The sequence below is a fragment of the Schistocerca cancellata genome, chromosome 3 (genome assembly GCF_023864275.1).
Source record: "Schistocerca cancellata isolate TAMUIC-IGC-003103 chromosome 3, iqSchCanc2.1, whole genome shotgun sequence".
NCBI lineage: Eukaryota > Metazoa > Arthropoda > Insecta > Orthoptera > Acrididae > Schistocerca > Schistocerca cancellata.
This window is the reverse complement of record NC_064628.1, coordinates 471049904-471073738: the sequence shown is the minus strand read 5'-3', so window position 1 is coordinate 471073738 and position 23835 is coordinate 471049904. Positions and strand designations below refer to the sequence as shown.

Here is a 23835-nt window from a genome sequence, read left to right as displayed (position 1 = left end):
TTTCTAGTGATTGGAATTGTTTACAAATCTGCTTCATGTGGCCGAAATGTCGGACTCAACTGATAGAAAACACTTCAACTGCTGATTGCGTGTTATCACTTATCTTTTGAGAGGCGTGCTTAGAAGCACAGGTGAATATATATATTGCTCGAAAATATCGCACTGCGTGTTTACTGTGCAAGTCACATAATGGCAGGAGACAAGGCTGTTGTACTAAGAGTTTTAGCTGTAAGTTATAACTGTATTCTCTTGTTAACTAGTGCTTGCATCAGCATGAGTGTAAGGTGGTATGATACGTTTGTGTGTGTGTGTGTGTGTGTGATTGTGTGTGTGTGTGTGTGTGTGTGTGTATCTGTGTGTGTGTGTGTGTGTGTGTGTGTGTGTGTGTGTATGAGTCAGTGAATCAGATACATACTGCACTTATTACGTGCACTTCTCGATTGCAATCATTCTCATTATCGGCACAGGAGGGAACGGAAAGATTAGTTTTAGCGCATTGTATACGCGGAATTCGTCAGAGACGGAGCATATGTTGATATCTGTGATGGAAATTAATTTTACGCTTTCAGATAAACTGTTCTCGAATTAGGAAAATTAAAGAAAACCTAAACACGGGTTGTTTGGTGCTCAAACTACTGTACTCGTATTCTCGTATAACACTACACCACCTCTCCGGGTGCTGTCGTTGAGAAATGTTCACGCTTTCCTTAAAAAAATGCAAAACGCTGAGAATGGCTGATAAAGAATATACTATTTGTTATGAGCTGATTACATCTCACCGCCATTTCTTGTGCAAAGCAAATTTCTGGCACATGTAACAGTACATGCTGAACTTCTCTGACTGACGACCTTCGCACTACATTGAGACTTCTGGCTCTCTGAGTGCACAACAGTTAACCAAACACTTGCGAAATAAGTGAAAGTGACTGAATGCCTTTGTGGACTCTTATTGTGAGAGACTGTCGGTTTTCCACTGTCTTGACAGTGACAAAACTCACGTAGAGAATGGGAGTGATAGGTTTTATAGCAGAGATAATCGAATTACCTGCATACTCGAGACATGTGGTCTTATTTCAGCTTGATGTTTGTTGGTTATGCACAGGATTAGAAATATTAATATTACGTGGACTGGTTGACAAATTTACTACTAAACTGTTACTAAATAACATACGTGTCTCATTGCACTACCTGAGAAAGCCGCGAGCTGTTTACACTCTTTGACAGCTACATGTATGTTAATTATTTGTCTTAAAAAATTACCTCCAGCTTTATTTACAACTAGCCCTGTAGTTGGTTTCAAACGGCGATCACGAGCAGTCCCGCAGACAAAAGGGGACCGCGCTATACCATCTGAGCCGTATAGATCCGAACGGGTAAATATGATTCGCTGTTTTTTATGTGGCTGACTTGTTGTGCGAATGGTAAACGTTGTTATAATTACTAGCGAAATTCATAGATTCAGTCTACCAGAGTGGAAATAAACGACTAACAAGAATCTATCGCTTGTGCCATTTTCCCGCGGTTAGGCAAGGTCGGCATGGATAATCGGATTTGGCAAGATTAGTTTTAAGGGGTGGCCGGATGCGCTTCCTGCCACCACCCCATACCCCTCGGGAAGGAATTAGTGTACCCCAAATCTCTGCGACTAGTGTAATCCATAGAAAAGAGCGAATGTGTTCAGATGTCTGCCTGCCGTGTAATTAAGGCGGGACGTGGGAACCAGGCGGGTATTCACCTAGTGGTATGCGGAAAACCGCCTCAACACCACATCCAGGCTGGCCAGCTCATCGGCCGTCGTCGTTAGTCCGCCGGGTAGATTCGATCCGGTGCCGGCGCTACTAGCCGAGCCCAGGAAGCAGCATACTTAGCACTCTCGTCTAACCTGGCGGGTGTTACCGAGAACAACAGGTAAGAAACATTACATCTTATCTTCTAGGTGTATCCAAGAAAACGAAATTTTGTCAGAAAATTTTTGCCAGACTGTTGCACTACTAGGGACGAGTTGCACAGTTCCCGGTTAGTAACAGCGTAAGTTCTATTCTCGGAATAACGCGGAAACCGCATTTTATGAGCGCGTAATAACGCGTAACCTGAGGATGAACGTGGGATAACTAAACCGGTGATTCTGGCGGGGTTAGTGAAGTTAACCGGAGAATAAGTTTTGACAATGACAGGAATAGTTACAATATTAGTGAGGAGAAGATTGTTTCTTAGAACAAGGAAGGAGAAGAAACGGGGAATCACACAAATTGTATGGAAAAATATGACGATTAAAAATTTCGTAATACTATTACTGTTACTTCTCGATCTCATGCTTAAGAAGCTGGAGCATATGAATGAAATGTGAAACTATTTCCTAACATAAGACTTCTTGCTTGTAATAGGCCTAACAGCCATTTGATATTGGTACTTCTTGAATTATATTCTGTCGTGTTATTTGTGTAGATGAGATAGATAAAAATGGCTATTTGCGCCAAAACAGTCTCGTCTATTTGGTGTATGTTGCAACTGATGTAATACTAGAAAGGCCCATTTCGTTTTAGCTCGCAGACAGTGTCAAAATAGTCGAATCAAATAGAAAAACCACACCACTCTTGGATACTATTTGTATTAGCAGCTTTTTCAATATAATACGACGACATTATAATTTTTCATGTAGCAAAACGTTTGATGAGGTAATAGACTCTTCAGCAGAAAGGAAGGCAAGCCGTGTAAAACCGTAGCAAGATTAGAGAGAAAAAAATTCTGGCATCTAAGGATTGAAGAAATTTGAACTGCCTTGCATGTCTCTTGCCTTTACTAGTATATTTTTCCGATGTCTAATTTTATGTCACTTAAAAGAGAAAGTTATTAGCCAACACGCAACAAAGAGTGCGTGCAGATTGTCTAAAGAGTTCCTGTTCTCCTGGTTACAAATAATCCCGCCTACTATTAATTGTGAGCTTTTTTAGGGGGGCGGGGGGGGGGGGTAGGGTGTCAGTGCGGCCAACTGGGAGTAGGAGAGGCACCACAGGACATTTTAATTTCCACTTTTCTGAATATGGGTTTAACGGCTTCTGTTACAAAACACACACACTAAATTCCACAGACGGAAATGTAGTGACGTGTGGTAGAAGAATGCTGTATAAAGAGGCGTGGCACTGCACTTTGGCACACTTATGACATAATAACATGTCTTACGTTCCCTCGAATATATATGTTACACGTGACAAACTCTTCAGGAAGATGTGCGCTATAAAATGCACAAAAAAATGGTTCCAATGGCTCTGAGCACTATGGGACTTAACATCTGAAGTCATCAGTCCCGTAGACCTTAGAACTTCTTAAACTTAACTAACCTAAGGACATCATACACATCCATACCCGAGGCAGGATTCGAAACTGCGATCGTAGCGGTCGTGCGGTTCCAAACTGAAGCGACTAGAACCGCTCGGCCACATTGGCCGGCATAATATGAACATATTTTTGAAAAATTGACTCTTTTAAATTGTTCACGTCCTATCTCAAACATTTGAGTGAGAGGGTGGTAAATTGAAACGTCCCCTTAGAACAATTATACAAGACTGTGCTTAAACTGACACACAATATTTTTAGCGCAACGCAATCTCACTATCAAAGATCCCTGCAAAAGAATGGCCCTGAGTAACATTAAACTATACCTTTCAGAAATCACTTACCTCACAAAAATCTTCATTACTCGAACTACTGCAATGCAGCGAGCGCCACTACTGCCAGCTAAATAAAAGATTCAAACTACGGAAGGCACTAACTACTGATAGGGATAGTTAGCAAATGAAAGATATTAATAGAGAACAAACAATGTATTTACCTTAATAGTCATAATATATATAGCAGTCCATGACAAATTACAAAACTCCGCCATCTCTCTCCCCACATCCACCACTGCTGGCGGTTCACCTCCAACTGCGCAACGCTACGTGCTGTTCACATCCAGCTGCCGCTGCCCAACACTACAATGGCAGACAACAATGCAAACTAGCCACAGATTGCACACAGCACAGCCAGTGATTTTCGTACAGAGCGCTACGTAACGTTGCCAATAAGAAAACATAAACAGCCTACTTACATAGCCCCCATGCTCCCCACAAAAAATTTTACAAATTGTTTTGGGCAGTGGCCAATAATGATTTGATAAAATTTTTCATAATTACAGTAAGAAAGATATCAAATGCACACACTTATTGATACAATGTTGGTCAAAAGCTAAAATTTTCTCACAGTCCATAAAGATAGTCCTGATCATTCATCATAATAGTAATTACAGTTTTTTTTCACAAAGTCTCATTAGTAAAAGAAACTGCACACAGAAGTAGTGGATTTCCATGCAATCTTGACGAAGTAGTGTTGTCCTTCCAACGGAAAGACAGTGCTGACTCTTGACATGCAGACAGGTAATGGGCCACAACAGAGCAAACCCACAGCAGAGTCAGTCGAAGTTTTGAAGAATATAGGTAGGTAGGTCATCACAGAGCAGACCCACTGTAGTCCTGGTAGAGAATATGGTATTGGTGGGCCACCAGAGGTGCAGACCCACTGCAGTCCTTGTAGAAATAATGATATTGGTGAGTCATCACAGGTGTAGACCCACTGTAGTCCTTGTACAGATGGCCAGCAGCCATCTGCTGCGACTGTGCAGGTGCACAATCACCATCGAAGAGTCTTGCAGAGAAGATAGCAATTCCATAAACCACCACTTGTGCATGCACAAAGTTTTTGGAATTGTCTTTAGAAGTCTTGCAGACAGTATAGCAAGTCCATATACCACCACTTGTACACTCACAAAGTTTTTGGAATTGTCCTTAGAACCAGCAGTGCTGTTATCCAGTCCCTTGCTGAATAATTAACACACGTGCAAACACTAACAGTCCCTACTTCTCACATATTGTCCATATACTATGACCAACAGAAACGTGTGCAGTGAAATGGAACTTAAAAGTTAATAATATGATGAACTGATGTCAATTACAATTTTATAACATAATAATACAATTACAAAGGTACAAAATACATCATTAAAGAACATAGCAATACAGATAACATTTGTAGTACAGGCTTTACAAAAGAATCAAAATAACGTATATATCAGTGTTACAGGAATTATGACATGAGTACATACATAAAAGATCAGTATAACTTTGGAAACATCAACATTACACATGAGCATTAAAACAGAATAGAATAAATAATGTCTAAACATCTTTACAAAGAAAATAACATATTATCAGAAAAATTCTACAACATAACTCATATCAGTTAAACACATAAAGACAGGAAAAACACAAATATACAAGAGTACACAAACATATAGCAGAATAACACAAGAGGAAATGGCAGGGTTTGGTTTCAGTGTAACATTTGGTACTGCAGTCCAACCCAAAACTTCATTCCATAGATTTTTCGTCTGATTTCAACATTTGTTTCCACCAAAAAATCCTATCCAAGCATGCTTTCTGTATTTATATATTCACAATTTTCTTACACCATTATGTATTTTTCATTATTTACCTCATCATTTATTTCCAAGAAAATCCTACCTACACCTGCTTTCTGTACTTTTTTGTATAACTTCTCAATGCATTTCTTCCAATTAATCGCAACTCATTCTCTTATAGTCTACCCCCTCTTAAGCTAACTTAAATCTACTGAGCTCAGATGCTAAACTAAGGGACGAGGCAATGCAGCAGCACAAAACAATTAACACGAACATCAAGGACAAAAAAATTCAATTTGGCAGCAGCAGTAAATCTAAATTAACAGAGAAAATGCAACATTACAACTAATATGAGCCAATGTGCAGCAACAAGAAAAATAAATCAGTAGTAAAACTAGCTTAACAGAGTAATACAAAGTGAAATTTAGTAGCACTATGCCTGGCAAACAGCAGCAGCATCTTATATCTAAACATAACATAGCTCAAGCAAAAAAAAACATTACACTAGAGACAATAATGCAGACAAGGGAAATGTATATTCACATCTTAATGTCTATGTAATAAAAGTGGCGCACCACAACTATTTCTACAAAAGAAATTACCAAGTACTTGAAAAGAAAATGATATATGCAGTTACTGTTATTAGTCCCTTCTTAATGTTCTTTCCATTCCAAGAGCTCCTTTTTCGAAGAATGTGGGTCATAAAATAATTATTTAATAGATCTGTTGACAGAAAGTGTTCACATTAACAAATGCATTTAATTTTATTTTATGAAACCAATGCTGCAAGACAGCTGGAAACCAGATATCAAATGAAATAAGCAACTATGTACAAAGTAAAGCATAAGAACATCATTCAGTAGTCATGAGGCATTTCATAAGTTAGTAGAAAAATCTCTCAACTAGAGAAACAGTAGTCATAATCAGGTGTATAGACATAAAAATATTTCTCGTCATTTCATTAGGCATTTCAGTAAATATCATAAATTAAGAGCTCCACAGTGTAATCATATGTTTTCAAGTTCGACCATGTCGTTTTTGCGATGCTTTCTACAAAGGAACGTCCATAGCGAGGATAATGGCCTCCCCTTTTTTTTCCACCTGTACCTATGAAAGGGGCACACGCTAATGGCTTTTTTCCAGGCGACTGTCGCCCAGCTGGGTGCCCATGACGCATTACGTGCAGGTGGTCACTTAACTTTCTTACAGAAATGATTACGACACCAGTTTCCGCTACAGTGACAGTCTCATATGAAAATTTCACAGGTCGAAAATTTACGTTACAAATGTGTAGAAACAAAATCCTATGAATATAACAGTGTGCAAAAAATTTTTCCTCGGCATTGTAATACATTCACACATGTACACACATTTCATAATTCTAAAGTACGGTTCTTGGTTTCCAACATCCTCTTCCACAAATCAGAGTCCCTAATCACTACTCATTATTCCTTGCTTTATAACACGTATACATATTCATAGACACTTCTTCAATATTTCATCATAATAAATACGTAGCATAATCAAATTCCTCATACAGCATCAGCTTATTGATCATAAACATATCTCAGCAGCATAATACACATCGTCATCATAATAATATCATAACACCTCAGTCAACTCTCAAAAACGTCATAGCTTTTTGCAATAATTTCAATACCTAAAAAAATTCTCTGCTGATGTCAAAAGTGTCATCTGCCTCAAACGCACTTTAAAAATCATAATCCCATACCAAATACATCATTCAAAGCTCTCATAGTATCACAATGGTTCCGAAAAAATATGAATAGTTCACACAGTACAGACAAAATACAATTTCGTCAGTGTGAAGTAATCCAACTCTGTAATTGCGTAAACATGTGTCACTGATGTAATAAAAAAAATTTGTCTCTCTCAGTTAAATGATCAGATAGCTGAAACTTCCTGGCAGATTAAAAATGTGTGCCCGACCGAGACTCGAACTCGGGACCTTTGCCTTTCGCGGGCAAGTGCTCTACCATCTGAGCTACCGAAGCACGACTGACGGCCGGTACTCACAGCTTTACTTCTGCCAGTATCTCGTCTCCTACCTTCCAAACTTTACAGAAGCTCTCCTGCGAACCTTGCAGAACTAGTACTCCTGAAAGAAAGGATATAGCGGAGACATGGCTTAGCCACAGCCTGGGGGATGTTTCCAGAATGAGATTTTCACTCTGCAGCGGAGTGTGCGCTGATATGAAACTTCCTGGCAGATTAAAACTGTGTGCCCGACCGAGACTCGAACTCGGGACCTTTGTCTTTCGCGGGCAAGTGCTCTACCATCTGAGCTACCGAAGCACGACTGACGGCCGGTACTCACAGCTTTACTTTCGCCAGTATCTCGTCTCCTACCTTCCAAACTTTACAGAAGCTCTCCTGCGAACCTTGCAGAACTAGCACCCCTGAAAGAAAGGATTTAGCGGTGACATGGCTTAGCCACAGCCTGGGGGATGTTTCCAGAATGAGATTTTCACTCTGCAGCGGAGTGTGCGCTGATATGAAACTTCCTGGCAGATTAAAACTGTGTGCCCGACCGAGACTCGAACTCGAGACCTTTGCCTTTCGCGGGCAAGTGCTCTACCATCTGAGCTACCGAAGCACGACTCACGGTCGGTACTTACAGCTTTACTTCCGCCAGTATCTCGTCTCCTACCTTCCAAACTTTACAGAAGCTCTCCTGCGAACCTTGCAGAACTAGCACTCCTGAAAGAAAGGATATAGCGGAGACATGGCTTAGCCACAGCCTGGGGGATGTTTCCAGAATGAGATTTTCACTCTGCAGCGGAGTGTGCGCTGATATGAAACTTCCTGGCAGATTAAAACTGTGTGCCCGACCGAGACTCGAACTCGGGACCTTTGTCTTTCGCGGGCAAGTGCTCTACCATCTGAGCTACCGAAGCACGACTGACGGCCGGTACTCACAGCTTTACTTTCGCCAGTATCTCGTCTCCTACCTTCCAAACTTTACAGAAGCTCTCCTGCGAACCTTGCAGAACTAGCACCCCTGAAAGAAAGGATTTAGCGGTGACATGGCTTAGCCACAGCCTGGGGGATGTTTCCAGAATGAGATTTTCACTCTGCAGCGGAGTGTGCGCTGATATGAAACTTCCTGGCAGATTAAAACTGTGTGCCCGACCGAGACTCGAACTCGAGACCTTTGCCTTTCGCGGGCAAGTGCTCTACCATCTGAGCTACCGAAGCACGACTCACGGTCGGTACTTACAGCTTTACTTCCGCCAGTATCTCGTCTCCTACCTTCCAAACTTTACAGAAGCTCTCCTGCGAACCTTGCAGAACTAGCACTCCTGAAAGAAAGGATATAGCGGAGACATGGCTTAGCCACAGCCTGGGGGATGTTTTCAGAATGAGATTTTCACTCTGCAGCGGAGTGTGCGCTGATATGAAACTTCCTGGCAGATTAAAACTGTGTGCCCGACCGAGACTCGAACTCGGGACCTTTGCCTTTCGCAGGCAAGTGCTCTACCATCTGAGCTACCGAAGCACGACTCACGGTCGGTACTTACAGCTTTACTTCCGCCAGTATCTCGTCTCCTACCTTCCAAACTTTACAGAAGCTCTCCTGCGAACCTTGCAGAACTAGCACTCCTGAAAGAAAGGATATAGCGGAGACATGGCTTAGCCACAGCCTGGGGGATGTTTCCAGAATGAGATTTTCACTCTGCAGCGGAGTGTGCGCTGATATGAAACTTCCTGGCAGATTAAAACTGTGTGCCCGACCGAGACTCAAACTCGGGACCTTTGCCTTTCGCGGGCAAGTGCTCTACCATCTGAGCTACCGAAGCACGACTGACGGCCGGTACTCACAGCTTTACTTCTGCCAGTATCTCGTCTCCTACGTTCCTAACTTTACAGAAGCTCTCCTGTGAACCTTGCAGAACTAGCACTCCTGAAAGAAAGGATATAGCGGAGACAGTTTTAATCTGCCAGGAAGTTTCATATCAGCGCACACTCCGCTGCAGAGTGAAAATCTCATTCTGGAAACATCCCCCAGGCTGTGGCTAAGCCATGTCTCCGCTATATCCTTTCTTTCAGGAGTGCTAGTTCTGCAAGGTTCGCAGGAGAGCTTCTGTAAAGTTTGGAAGCTAGGAGACGAGATACTGGCGGAAGTAAAGCTGTGAGTACCGGCCGTCAGTCGTGCTTCGGTAGCTCAGATGGTAGAGCACTGGCCCGCGAAAGGCAAAGGTCCCGAGTTCGAGTCTCGGTCGGGCACACAGTTTTAATCTGCCAGGAAGTTTCATATCAGCGCACACTTCGCTGCAGAGTGAAAATCTCATTCTGGAAACATCCCCCAGGCTGTGACTAAGCCATGTCTCCGCTATATCCTTTCTTTCAGGAGTGCTAGTTCTGTAAGGTTCGCAGGAGAGCTTCTGTAAAGTTTGGAAGGTAGGAGACGAGATACTGGCAGAAGTAAAGCTGTGACTACCGGCCGTCAGTCGTGCTTCGGTAGCTCAGAGGGTAGAGCACTTGCCCGCGAAAGGCAAAGGTCCCGAGTTCGAGTCTCGGTCGGGCACACAGTTTTAATCTGCCAGGAAGTTTCATATCAGCGCACACTCCGCTGCAGAGTGAAAACCTCATTCTGAAAACATCCCCCAGGCTGTGGCTAAGCCATGTCTCCGCTATATCCTTTCTTTCAGGAGTGCTAGTTCTGCAAGGTTCGCAGGAGAGCTTCTGTAAAGTTTGGAAGGTAGGAGACGAGATACTGGCAGAAGTAAAGCTGTGAGTACCGGCCGTGAGTCATGCTTCGGTAGCTCAGATGGTAGAGCACTTGCCCGCGAAAGGCAAAGGTCCCGAGTTCGAGTCTCGGTCGGGCACACAGTTTTAATCTGCCAGGCAGTTTCATATCAGCGCACACTCCGCTGCAGAGTGAAAATCTCATTCTGATCAGATAGCTGTGTAATTTATGTATTAGAGGAATATGGTACCGATGTGTAAAGTTGTATAAGCAAATACCATATTAGCTAGGGCTCCTTGTGCTTGCCAAACACATGGTACACAAAGCAGGCGTGTACCCCCCTGAGGATTAATGTAATTATACCCTCTGGTGTTACAAATTACAGCAATGGAATGAAATGTATCACGGAAAACTTTTGTATCATTGTACTTCAAATATCTTTAAAAAATAAATGTTTTAAGTACAAAATTAATGACTCAAATACGTGTACTGTAGCGCTAAACTGTGCGTCTTGTTGTAAGATAATCTCTGTGGAAGTGTCGTAGTTATCGTCCTCCGAAAGCTAAGTTCTGCAGAAGTCAATGTACTTACCTCATCATAAACGAAAGTGAAAATCTTTGCGTATAGATATCGTAGTTATTACGTACCTGACCGTAATCAAGAAAGTACTATAATGTAACGTATTGTTGTGCTACGGAAAAGGCTGTCTCATTGTAGCTATACCACAAATGTAAAACATGTTTTACTTTCCCGAATAATACATAAAGCTGTGCAGACATAAAACAGATACACCGCAAAAGCAACATTGTAAATTGTCACTCATTAGTAGCGTCGTGATAAAATCGTGTAGCTGTTACATAAACTAATCACTGTGTCATCTGGTATCTCACATAACGTACTTTAAATCCAGAATGTATTTTCAAGTAAACCAAAATGTTGCATAAAAATCTCGTTAGCAGTACCAGTATATGTTCTAAGCATGTAAGTCTTATAGTCGTTACGTAATCGTGTAACTAACAAGCAAGAATGTACACACACAATAACACTGTGTCGTCTGTTCTCAATAACAATGCATTCGTAATTTCTGTTTAAATAAGTTCTCTTGGTTCTTGACTGGATATTTAACTTCAAACATTGTTGTATATTAACAGATTCTAAGTCTGACAAAACATACTAGTAATGTAAAGTGAAAAATTTTATGGCAAAGACTAAGTTAAAAAGCAGATTATCTTTCAATAAACGGTTTCACATGTGAAATGTGGTGCAATCCTTTACTCTTCCTAGTACGCAGAGTTCCAACTTCAACGCAATTATCATGTGGTATACGTGGGATTCTGTAAGGTCCATTGTTAACTAGAAAGAATTTGTGACTCAAGTGTTTCTTCTTATGTGACAATGAATGAGCTTTAATGAGAACTTTCTGACCAATATATAATTTCTTTGCATTTGCTTTACCGTGTAGTTTTCTCCTTTTGTTTGCTGCAGATTTTATATTTTTAAGAGCCAAATCAATTATGTCTTTGTGTCGAAGTTTACGTGTATTCGGGAAAGGTACAAGCTCTCTGATTCTGTTCGGAGGTTCTTCATTCTTTAGTACAAGAGTAGGTGGTAAAGCAGTGGAATCATGAGGCATTTCATTCAGCACATTTTGAAATAAGTGTAAATATCTGTCCCAATGCTGATGATTTCTGTGACAATAAAGTCTGCAAAGCTTATTGATTTCTTTCATAATCCGTTCAGACGGGTTACAATGTGGTGAATACAATGAAATAAAAACAGGTTTGATTTTATGATTCCGAAGCATGCGTGACCAAACAGCTGATCTGAATTGCGGTCCGTTATCTGAAATGACTTTACTAACGTGTCCAACTTCACGTAAGAAATTTTTAACAAAGGCGTTGGATACAGACCGTCCAGTGGCTTTACGTAACGGAGTGAAAGAAACAAATTTGGAAGTAAGTTCAACAGCGACTAGAACGTACGAAAATCCATTAGATGTTGTGACAAGCGGTCCCAAAAGATCAACAGCAGCAAATTATTTTAATTTAGAAGGAATGATAGGAAACAGCGGAGCACGATGGGAGATAGTAGATGGTTTCGCCTTTTGACAAAGTTTACAGATAGACAAGACTCTTCGAATTCTCTTTTCCATATTGTTAAAATAACAAGTCGTTCGAAGAATATGATAACATTTTCGTGGGCCAAAATGTGCATAGCTGAAATGAATGTACCAAATGAGCTTATTAACAAAATCGTCAGGAATGCAAAGTACTCATAGCTTGTCATCAACAGTGCAGCGTTTGAACAGTATGTTGTTTCTAACCAGATAATAATGCCGAACCTGTGTGTGTGTCTTTTCATGCCATTTACTTTTGATGTCTTTCCAAATCGGATCTTTATCTTGTTCATGAGCAATGTCCTTTAAAGATGTGGTGATGAAGTTTTCAAAGGCGACTTTCTGAATGTAAAGAATACTGAAATTTTTCTCGAGATTGCCTTCTGTGTTACTTTTCTCAAGCCCAGCCGGTGCGCGTGACAGTGCGTCCGCAACAATGTTCTCCTTGCCGGGAATGTAGACTATTGTGAAGCGGAATTCTTGCAGAAACAATGCCCAACGTTTTCACCTGTCATGATTTAATTTTGAAGACATAAGAAATTGTAATGCACGATGATCACTGTATACTTTTACGTGCTTACCAGAAAGAAAGAAATGGAATTTGTTAAATGCCCAAACGATAGCTAAAGCTTCTAATTCAGTAACGGAATAATTTTTTTCAGATTTTGTTAGCACTCGGCTAGCAAAAGCAATGGTTTTCTGAACAGTAATGTCATTTTCTATGGCTTCTTGAAATAAATGGGCACCAAGACCAACTTTAGAAGAATCCGTGCTAAGGCAGAAATCTTGTGACAGATCTGGATGAGCTAGTATTGGCGCGTGAAGTAACGCTTCTTTCAAAGAATTGAATTCCAACTGTGCTTCTTCGTCCCAGTTCCAAATAGTATTTTTTCCAGTGAGAGAACAAAGTTTTGGTGTAACTAGAATTTGCATATTCAGAAAACGACGGTAAAAATTTACGAGACCTAGAAAACTGCGGACTTGTTTTTTTGTGGATGGAACTGGAATGGCTCTGATTGCTTCTAACTTTTCAGGATCCGGCTGAATGCCTCCAGAAGAAATAATATGTCCCAAAAACCTCACCTTTGACCTACCGAATTCAGACTTTTCCAAGTTAACTGTAATTCCAGATTCTGCAAAAATACGTAACAAACTGTTGAGGATGCGATTATGTTGTTCCCATGAAGCTTCTGCTATCAGAATATCGTCCACATATAAGGTGATGTGACGTTTTAAGAACTCAGGTAATATGGAATTTAGCCCGCGAATGAATGCTGCCGAAGAAATGTTCAAACCAAAAGGAAGTTTCCGAAACTGATAACAAACGCCGAAACAAAGGAAAGCTGTGTATTTTCTACATTCTGGATGAAGTTCGATCTGATAAAAGCTGGATCTGAGATCAATGGAAGACAACACTTTTACACCATTAAAATTTTGAAGAAGTTCTTCCAACGTTTGCGGCCTGTCTGTTTCAGGAATAATGATAGTATTGATTTGTCTCAAATCTAAGACAAGCCTGATCGATCCATTTTTCTTCTCAACAACATGTAATGGATTGTTGTATGAGCTTACTGCAGGCTCAATAATGCCCTCGTCAAGCATAGATTGTATTTCTGTTCTAACACGGTCCCTATAATGTACTGGAATTACGTATGGTCTAACACAAAATTTAGTATGCTCACGAACACGAAATTGGTATTGACATCCCTTGATTGTTCCTGTTTTGTGAGTAAAAACTGTGGAATGTGCTTGTAAAATCTCAAAAAGGTCCTGCCTATCAGTTTCATTACAATTCTCAATTGTTTGAATTTTATTCTGAATTAACTCATTAATTTCAAATATGCCGTCGATATCATCCCTGTCGGTACTTGCAGAGTGATTGTTAGTGTCTAGTTCTGTGGAAAATTCTGAACTGTAGTGTAACAGAAGGTAAAGCCGATTAACTTCCTCGTCATGGTTTGATCCAATCTTCAAATTTCAAAGCTATTGACTTACCTTCCTTCTCTAAACTTATTTCAGCATCGTGAAAGTTTAAGATTGCTTTGTATTCATTCAAAAAGTCTACTCCCAATATAATTTCCGTCGACAATAATGGAACAATAAGAAAGTTCATAGAGAAACTGTGGCTTTGGCAAAAGAATTCTAAATTGGTTTATTGGCGTACATCTACACTTTTTCCAAAGATTGCACCTTGTAATTTAATTTTACGTAACGGAAGTGTGGGGCAGTCATTCGATTTGTTGCATTTGCTAAAAGCTGTTCCACTAATTACTGAAATGGGACTGCCAGAGTCAAGTACTGCCGTAAATTTTACGTCATTTACAGTAATGTGAATCACAGGATATGCAATGTTGTTGTGTTTTACGGCGTGTTCCTGGAGTAAGATGTCCCTAATGTCTTCCTTTTTCACGTAATTACTAGCTACGGCAGCTGCGTCGTTAGTGTCATACCGTACGTTTTGTGGCTGCCAGCGGTATGAGTCATTGCCTATTGTCTCTTTGTTGGCACGCGTTGTTATTGAGATTTGGAGACCTAACTTCTACAAATTCACTTTGCCGAGAGGGCCCTGCCATGTTTAAATCCCGCCAGTTCTGATGCAATTCAGGTCTGTCGTTACGATCACATCGTCTGTCGTCATGTCAGTAGTTCCTGTAGTTTCTTTCTTGTCGGTTAAGTGGTGGAGAATTTCTCCCTGAATCGTAACTGCGCGCTGAACTGTTGCGTCTTAAGTTATTCTGTCTCCCGTAATAATAATTGTTTTGGTTCCCATACTGTCTGTTTCTCTGATTGTCTCTGTGATAGTCATTACCGCTGAGAGGTGATCTTTCCCTGTAATTATTACTACTCTGCCAATGGTTGTCATACGGGTGGTGTCTGTTTTGGTCACGATTTGTGTTATGAGAATAGCCTTGTCGCGTCCAGTTATTATTTCTGTTATTGCGGAAATGTGACAGATGTGACCTGTAATTGTTGTGCTCCTGTTTTCGCGTTCCGCGGATGTCAGTGTAAATTTCCAGTTCTTGTATGAGCCCCTGAAAAGCTTCAATGTCGTCTTTGCAACGTCCTGCTAAAATAATATGCCGTAAATGTTCAGGTAATTTGATTAAGCAAATGCGGATGAGTTCTGAGGGGCTGTATGGGTTTGACAGGTACTGATTCTTGTGCAACATGTCTTCAAAATATTTCACAAGACTGGAGAATTCAGATTGTTCGAAATGTTTCATCATTATGATGCCATGTTTTACTCGGTCTTGTGTGGCTTGAGACCAATATGCTGAGAGGAAGGCATGGTAAAATTCTCCTTCACTGTGGCAATCGTGAATGACTGATCGCATTCTTACAGCTGGTTCATTCTCTAAGTAGCCATACATAAATTCTAACCTGTGCTCCAATGACCAGTTGGGAGGAAAACAATGAGAGAATTGATGGAGCCACGCTTGTGGATGAATGTCGTTGGCAGAATTCTTAAACGTTTTGAATTTACGTGTACTAATGAACAACTTATAGTCAAAATCATCGTGACGGCGAGTAGCATATCGGACATTGTTACGTCGTGTCGGCGGTTCCATCTCAAAATTTGGTGCACCTTGCCAATTTCTTTCATAATTTCCGAAATGCCCTGTGTTATTATTTTGTGGCTTTTCCGTATTTCTAAGTTCCTCTTCCCGTGTTGGAGCACGAGTGTCCTCTGAAATATGAAATTTTTGTATTACTTGTGCCAACTGATCTTGTACTTCCCGCATTTCTCTTTTGTATTGCGTATTAATTTGATTCTGATTTTGTTTGAATTTCTTAATTTGTTCATACTCTTCTGTGTCAGTGATGGCTACAGGTCTTGTGTCATTCAGATCATCATCTACCTTTGCAGATAAGTTAGTGACCTGATCCGAAAGTTCAGCTACTTTCTCCGATAGTGAACACATTTCCTCAGTGTCTTTTTCTGAACCAAGTTTCAGAGTGTCCATTTGTGTTGAAATCGAATCTACTGTGTCCTTTAAGTTTTCCTGAGTTTTTGCAAGTTGCGTAACCGAATCGGTAGATGCAACTGAGTCAATTTTAGCCCACAAGGTCTCATGATTTTCATGAACAATGGTTTGCAGTTCTTTTATGGCTGCTTCGTGATTCTGTAATGCATTTTCATGCCGCGAAAAAATAGGTTGAAAATGCTCACAAATTTGTGTTTTTACATCATTACAGACTTTTTGACATTTCGATTCAATGTTATGTAACTCAGTAGTTAAATCTTCACGTGTTTGTTCAAGTGTGGTGTCTAACTTCCGAAGATTTTGTTCCATTGTGTCTAACTTTTGAAGATTTTGTTCCATTGTGTCTAACTGTTGCTGTGTTTGTCTCTGGTGTTGTTCCATTGTGTCTAACTTTAGAAGATTTTGTTCCATTGTGTCTAACTTTTGAAGCTTTTGTCCCATTTGTTGCATTAATTGTAATAACAGTGCACTGGTGTCTGAAACATGTTCCTCAGTGCTTTTCGGCAGTGAATTTGCACCGGCAACATTCACATTTTGCCAAGCAGAAAATGTGTCTTGACTCATTTGAGAAAACGATGAGAACCCAAAACCTGAGTCTACAGTATTTGCAATATTGTGTTCTGTCATTCCCGATTCCTGAGGCGAGCTGTTGCCGACCGATCGATCGATAATGCTTCCCTGTTCACTACCTGTTTCACTGTCTACACAATTATTTGACGCCCACTCCATTTTCCTATGCACAGTTACCAAATTAATACTTTGAATATTAGTTAATTCATTACATGGTGGCGCTAACACACTGCTTTCGTCTTCACTGTCATTTCTCAGTTTACTTTGGAGCCTAGTATTACGTTTTTCACACGCCATTATTGTCACAATATTTCACACGACAACACAGAAAAGCACAATTTGAAGAGCAAAAATAAGAGAACACATTAACATAGTACTGAAAATAATATCTAGTTAATTGCAGCTGCGAAATACTTGGTGCAAATCTACATGCATGCCACAACTGTTTTACTGTACAACAATGAAAGGCTGCAAGTACAAAGGAGATTCTCTCTACAATTACGTGCTAGCAATAAACAAAATCTACACTAATTACACAAACTACAAGAAAAAATCAGAAGATTCCAGTGAGGTATCCTCGGCTAAGGGTCGACATATGAAACGTCCCCTTAGAACAATTATACAAGACTGTGCTTAAACTGACACACAATATTTTTGGCGCAACGCAATCTGACTATCAAAGATCCCTGCAAAAGAATGGCCCTGAGTAACATTAAACTATACCTTTCAGAAATCACTTACCTCACAAAAATCTTCATTACTCGAACTATTGCAATACAGCGAGCGCCACTACTGCCAGCTAAATAAAAGATTCAAACTACGGAAGGCACTAACTACTGATAGGGATAGTTAGCAAATTAAAGATATTAATAGAGAACAAACAATGTATTTACCTTAATAGTCATAATATATATAGCAGTTCATGACAAATTACAAAACTCCGCCATCTCTCTGCCCACATCCACCACTGCTGGCGGCTCACCTCCAACTGCGCAACGCTACGCGCTGTTCACATCCAGCTGCCGCTGCCCAACACTACAATGGCAGACAACAATGCAAACTAGCCACAGACTGCACACAACACAGCCTGTGATTTTCGTACAGAGCGCTACGTAACGTTGCCAGTAAGAAAACATAAACAGCCTACTTACAAAGTGTGTGTGTGTGGGGGGGGGGGGGGGGCTGCCACTATTAAGTTTCTGGCCCGGGAAGGAAAGGATATAGGAAATAACATAGATCATAGATCTGGGACTGGTCTTTAGTTCCACTACTCTAAATACCAGTCGTAAATACAGCACCAGTGCACTGGGCAACTGTAAACAACAATTCTAAAAATGCTTTTACCATTTCTATTTACATGTTTCCTTTAGCGACATTCCGTTTAAGGGAAGATGTTTCTCTAGTTCAAGCTTCTCAACATTGATTCAGATGTTAAAGACTAACTGGAATTACCCGATGGTTAAGAAACTACCTACCCCACATTCGAATAACATAACTCCCAACTATGTAAAAGATAGATAACATAACAAAAAAGGCTTTCATTGACTCAGCGATGCGCCAGGCGTGTCACAGAAAAGATGTCAGGCAACAGTCAGAAATTGTCTCGTTTATTTAACTTATAACACGCAATAGCTCATGGTAACTGTAAGTGTAATATATTTTTGCCTCAATGAATTTTTGTTATTGGGGTGAAACAGGTATAAATCTTGTAAACTAGACAAAAATCCACAAAACAATGGGCACAAAAGTTAAGTGCATCGTTACCACAGAATTGTTGCTTGAAACTACCTCACGTAAGCTGGTAGGCATGCAGTCCGTGGAGTTATCTACACATGAAAGACTACTCTTTGAAAGTGGGTCGGTATTTGATGGTGTGAAGTAACAGCTGAGATATCGAGCTTGTCTGAACAGTGTCGAGCTACTTCTTTCCGGATGAGATGTGATGAAACGCCACAGTCGTATTGGAGTGTAAACAAACTGGGGCAGTGGTGTCCAGATGGAAGCATATTCATCCTTCTGTTGTTTATACCTTACGGATACAACTGTAGCCACAGTTTTTGTCTCCAGACTGGTTCGGCAAAGTGGCTAGATGACTCCGGCACGAGCCGTTAAATACTGTGGTATTCATTATCATAGTATACGCAGCCGTAGACAACTTTAAACGTATCTCATTCCGCAGTTGTTCAGTATCCCACTTCCTTCCCATTAATTTTCACTGATGATTCTTCTAAATTTCGACCTACTCTTCTTTATTACTAAATTGGGATCCGAGCCTTGTATATGCCCTACAATGTAATAAATAATTTAAGAAATTCTTTCTGACCATCATGCAATCCAGCTGGAATCCTTCGGGCGTTTTCCTACTTCCTCCTCTTGTCATTTTTAACCAGTATATTCGCTATCACTAAAACAAATTTGTTTTCAGAACTTAGTTTTACTCCACTTTCATTTTTACTTGCATTTCCACTGTGGATCTCTTATGCTCCCATAACTCTATGTTCTTTTCCTTCTCTTACTATCACGTTCCAGTTCTGCATGATTATTAGATTATCAACTCCTTTTACATAGTAAGTTTTCTTTTTAGAGTCATTAGTCTTTTCGTTGGTTCGATGCAGCCCGCCACGAATTTTGCTCCAGTGTTGGAGGTAAAAACTGTTGAGAGGGATCAAGGGATCAATGCAGTGGGCAGGTTCAAATAAATATGGGTTTTAAAAAAATGAAAGTTTCAAATTTGTGGTAAGTTCTACGGGACCAAACTGCTGAGGTCATCGGTCCCTAGGCTTACACACTGCTTAATCTAACTCAAACTAACTTACGCTTACCCATGCCCGAGGGAGGACTCGAACCTCCGACGGCGTCAGCCGCGCGGACCGTGGCAAGGCGCCTCAGACTGCGTGGCCACATCGATAACTACAGGGAAGTTTTTGAACCGTTCCTTAGTAGGCCATTGCCGCGTACTACGAACTTCCTTTGGCAGGAGTACTTTCAGACTTAATTTTTACTTTGTGCTCTCACATACTTTTAACTGGCTTTCATCAAATCCAGCATATACACTGACAGGAAAAAAATCACAACACCAAAAAGAAATTAAAATTTAGGGAAAACATTTGTCTAGGTAACACATGATTAACATTGTAAGCGAGTCGTAAGGCATTGCAAATGTGAAATGGTGGTAGTAGATTAATAACCGGTGTAACCGACGAAACGTTGAATGCAAGCATGCAGACGTGTATGCATTATGTTGTACAGGTACCGGATGTCAGTTTGTGGGACGACGTTCCATGCCTATTGCACTTTGTCGGTCAGTACAGAGACGGCTAATGCTGTTTGTGGATGACCCCGGAGTTGTAATTCGATGATGTCTCATATGTGCTCGACTAGAGACGAACCTGGTGATCGAGCAGGCCAAGGAAACATGTAGACAATTTGTAGTACGTGTTGGATTACAACAGCGGTATTTAGGCAAGGTTATCCTGTTTGAAAACACGCCCACGAGTTCTGTTCGCGAATAGCAACACAAAAGGTAAAGTCACCAGACTGACGCAGAGATTTTCAGTGAGGGTGTGTGGGATAACCGCAGGCCAACTCCAGGTGTAGGTCCAGTGCGTTTAGCGCGCAGACACGTTGGTTTCAGGCCCTCAACTGCCCTCCTTTAAACAAAACTCGGCCATCAATGGCACCGAGGCAGAACCAGCTTTCAACAGAAAACACAACAACCTGCCCTTCAAGGAGCTCTCGTTTGACACCACTGAAGTCCCAAATGGTGGTGGTAGGGGTCAGTGGAACACACGCTACAGGGTGTCTGGCTCGGAGCTGTCCTCTAAGTAGCCGTTTTGTAAAGTTTATTGTGTTCCTCTGGTGCTAACTGCTGTTGAAATTGCTGCTGTAGATTCAGTACGATGCAACAGAACCATACACCGAACAAGATAATGTTCACTCTCGGTTGTGCCATGTGGACCCCTAAAGCCCGGTGTTCTTGCGACCGTACATTCCCGTGACCAGCGCTGCCAGCAATCATAATCAATGGCTGTATTCCTGCCAAATCTTTCTGCATTATTGTAGCGGGAACATCTAATGTCTCGTAGCCATATTGCACATTCAGACTTAGTGGGGTGTTGATAATGGCCTCTTCGTCGCCTTAACGGCATTCTTGACTGACATCAGCTTATCACTGTATGTCCATCTTTTCACATATGGTTACCGGACCTCGGTTGTTCAGTACAGAATGTCGAATCGAAACACATTTCACCCGTCTAAATTTCCACTTGCTATTTTATTGAGCAACCACTTTTGGCTATATATCACGGCATTTTTTCGTCAACAAGTGATGAACGCTGGAGTCACAGCGTCCACAATCAACGGACACGAGTCACTGAATGCTGGTCCCTGCTTTGACTGGACCAGTGGAGGAAATCCTCCTGTACGTTAGTCAGGAGACCTGAAGGTGGCGTAATATACAGCCGAAACTGGTTCACAATAAAATAACAGGTGGAAATTTAGACGCCTGAAAGGTGTTTCGATTCGACATTCTCAACTTACCGCGTCGTATCTCAAAGGTAACTGAGGCTCATGACCATTACAACGTGTATTTAAATCAAACATGATTTGCATCCTCATACTGGAACTAATAACGCCATTACAAACCGACTGGCCTGAAAACTGCTTAGACATCATCTTTCAGATGTTGAATCACACCTACCAACTTTAGGTTATGTCTCACAAGCCCTTCTTGGTATTGCGATTTTTTTCCGTCAGTGTATTATTTCGTATTATTATTCATTTTTTGATCGTTCTCAGCTGTATGGATATCATTGAGTAATCGTTGCTATGTGTGAGATGTAACTTTGTATAACAGGTCCCGTTCTCTTATTATCATACCTAGAAGGCAGAATTCGTTTCTCTCGCAATGAACCCTCCTGAGTAGATTCTTTGTCCTCAACAGATGATGGCGCTGGCGGCGCTTCCAGAGTTCGCCTGCTGCCAGCTAGCAGGACCCAAGGCGCTCTCGATTGTCCTCTGTGGGGCCGAGGGTCGATTCCCCGACCCCACGGACTGCGGCTACTACATGGACTGCACGAGCAACGCCGACGGCAGCTACACGCAGACCATCACTCCGTGTCCTGCCGGAACCTACTACAACTCGTGCCAGGGCAACTGCAGCCTCACTCAGCAACCACCCAACTGTTCCTTTCCCTGTAGTATTAATGGTGCTATAACTATTTCGCCTGAAAATCCGTCTGTGTATTTCGTGTGTATTATTAATGCTACAGGGTCGTACTTCAATGTTAGTAAATGTGACAATTGCAATATTTCAGTCAGCTGCCCAGTTAATAATTCAACAGCTGGGGGCTCCAGCTGTAACGGTACTTATTATTATGGAGATGAAAAAAACTGTTCCGTTTTCTATCACTGCAGTGGCGTAGGTGCGACACCAGATCTGGGAGAATGCGGTCCTGATCAGTACTACTTGTCATATAACCACAGCTGTGTCGGGTTTTATTGCACATCAGAGGGCTGGTTCGCTGACCCAGCCAATTGTTCCCGATACTATTACTGCTCCAGAGATGGGTCGGGTTATGTCCAGACGCATGTTCTGTGTCCGGATGGTAGTCACTTTGACAGCTCGGTTGGAGGATGCGTGATGGGATTGTGCACAACAGTCTGCCCCGGAAGCAGCAGCTCAGATTTCAGGTGCCCCTCCAGCGGCTTCTTCGCGGATCCGTTGAGCTGTAGCTCATACTATTACTGTGACAGCGACCTAGAAGCAACGCACATCGACTGTCCAGACGGAAGCCACTTTGATAGTGTTGTCGGTGGCTGCATGATGGGTAGCTGTTCCAAAAGGATGGTCTGAATGTTCCTGGTCGTTGAATTGGGACCTCTGAGCTCTATTTCCAACCGTTCACTGCAACGTCAGGAAGCATAGATTTTACTCTGGAATTTTGATGACGACATATTGCACGTGGTAACTCTGTAGCTACCCAGCTTTAGGCGACTGAAGGCACGCCAATTCTAGTGGCTTGATATGATTTCGTTGTATATACACGATACAATTTATGTGATAACTATTTATCACATTGGAGGATGCAAACCACATTTTAACCTGTTCCTACATCCTAGTTTTCTCTTCATGCCTCCTATACCTTCCGTCACAGGTACCTGATCTTCTTTAAACTACGAATACATGGAAGTAGGGGTACTTCCTGGCAGAAAAAGCTGTACGCTGGACCAGGGATCGAACCTGGAACCTTGCCTACTGCAGACAGTCCTCTTATCGAATGAGTTATGTAGGTACGACTCACGACTCACATTTACATTGCCTTTTCTGCCAGTACAACTTCCTTAAATATCAATATTGCTTCTCCTTTTCTTTGTTAAGCAAAAATATGTTTTCATTTTCCATTTGTTCCAGCTCCATAATTCGATTAGCAGGACATAGTTTACTTCACAGGGTACAATCTTATGGCCTTAGCCTATAAATCTAAATCATAACGTAACATGTGTAACAAAAATTATGTAATTTGTTTACCTTAGTAATAAAAGAGAGACATATCAGCTTTTCTAATCTCTGTGACCGAATTTCATTTATGTCACTTGCTCAATCCACATTAGTTCTAGATGATTGTTTTGACTGTTGATTTTCACCACATCAGATGCACCCGCTTAGATCTTGTGCATTCGCAAACTGTTCGATACTCTTACTTATTAGCTATACTGTTTTTCTTTTTTTGAGAAATCTACAGAATTAATACTTGCAGAAGAAATTGTTCTCAGGAAATGTATGACATAATGTAGAAAGGTTCGTATTTTTGAGTTATTCATATCCGGTAATCCTATAAAAGTCTCAAGAAATTTATGTTTATATCTACCTTATTTTCAACAAGGAGCTTCCGTTGTTTACTAACTTATAATAAATGAACATGGCGGAGGCAGTTTGAGAGTATTACTGGATTCTCCTCAACTGCTGATTTAAAAGAGTACGTACTGTCCCACATATTTG

General features: G+C 41.1%; 1 protein-coding gene across 1 annotated transcript; it reads left to right on the top strand.

Moving 5' to 3' along the window:
* The first annotated feature begins 200 nt into the window (after nucleotides 1-200).
* On the top strand, nucleotides 201-23374 carry LOC126175243 (peritrophin-44-like). Its single transcript, XM_049921884.1, has 2 exons — nucleotides 201-228; nucleotides 21778-23374. The coding sequence occupies exon 2, from the start codon at nucleotides 21778-21780 to the stop codon at nucleotides 22687-22689; it is 912 nt and encodes a 303-aa protein (XP_049777841.1). The 5' UTR covers nucleotides 201-228; the 3' UTR covers nucleotides 22690-23374.
* Nucleotides 23375-23835: the final 461 nt, after the last annotated feature.

Bases quoted from the DNA above. Each gene is read 5' to 3' on its own strand.
- LOC126175243 (XM_049921884.1), top strand. From the start codon at position 21,778: ATGATGGCGCTGGCGGCGCTTCCAGAGTTCGCCTGCTGCCAGCTAGCA.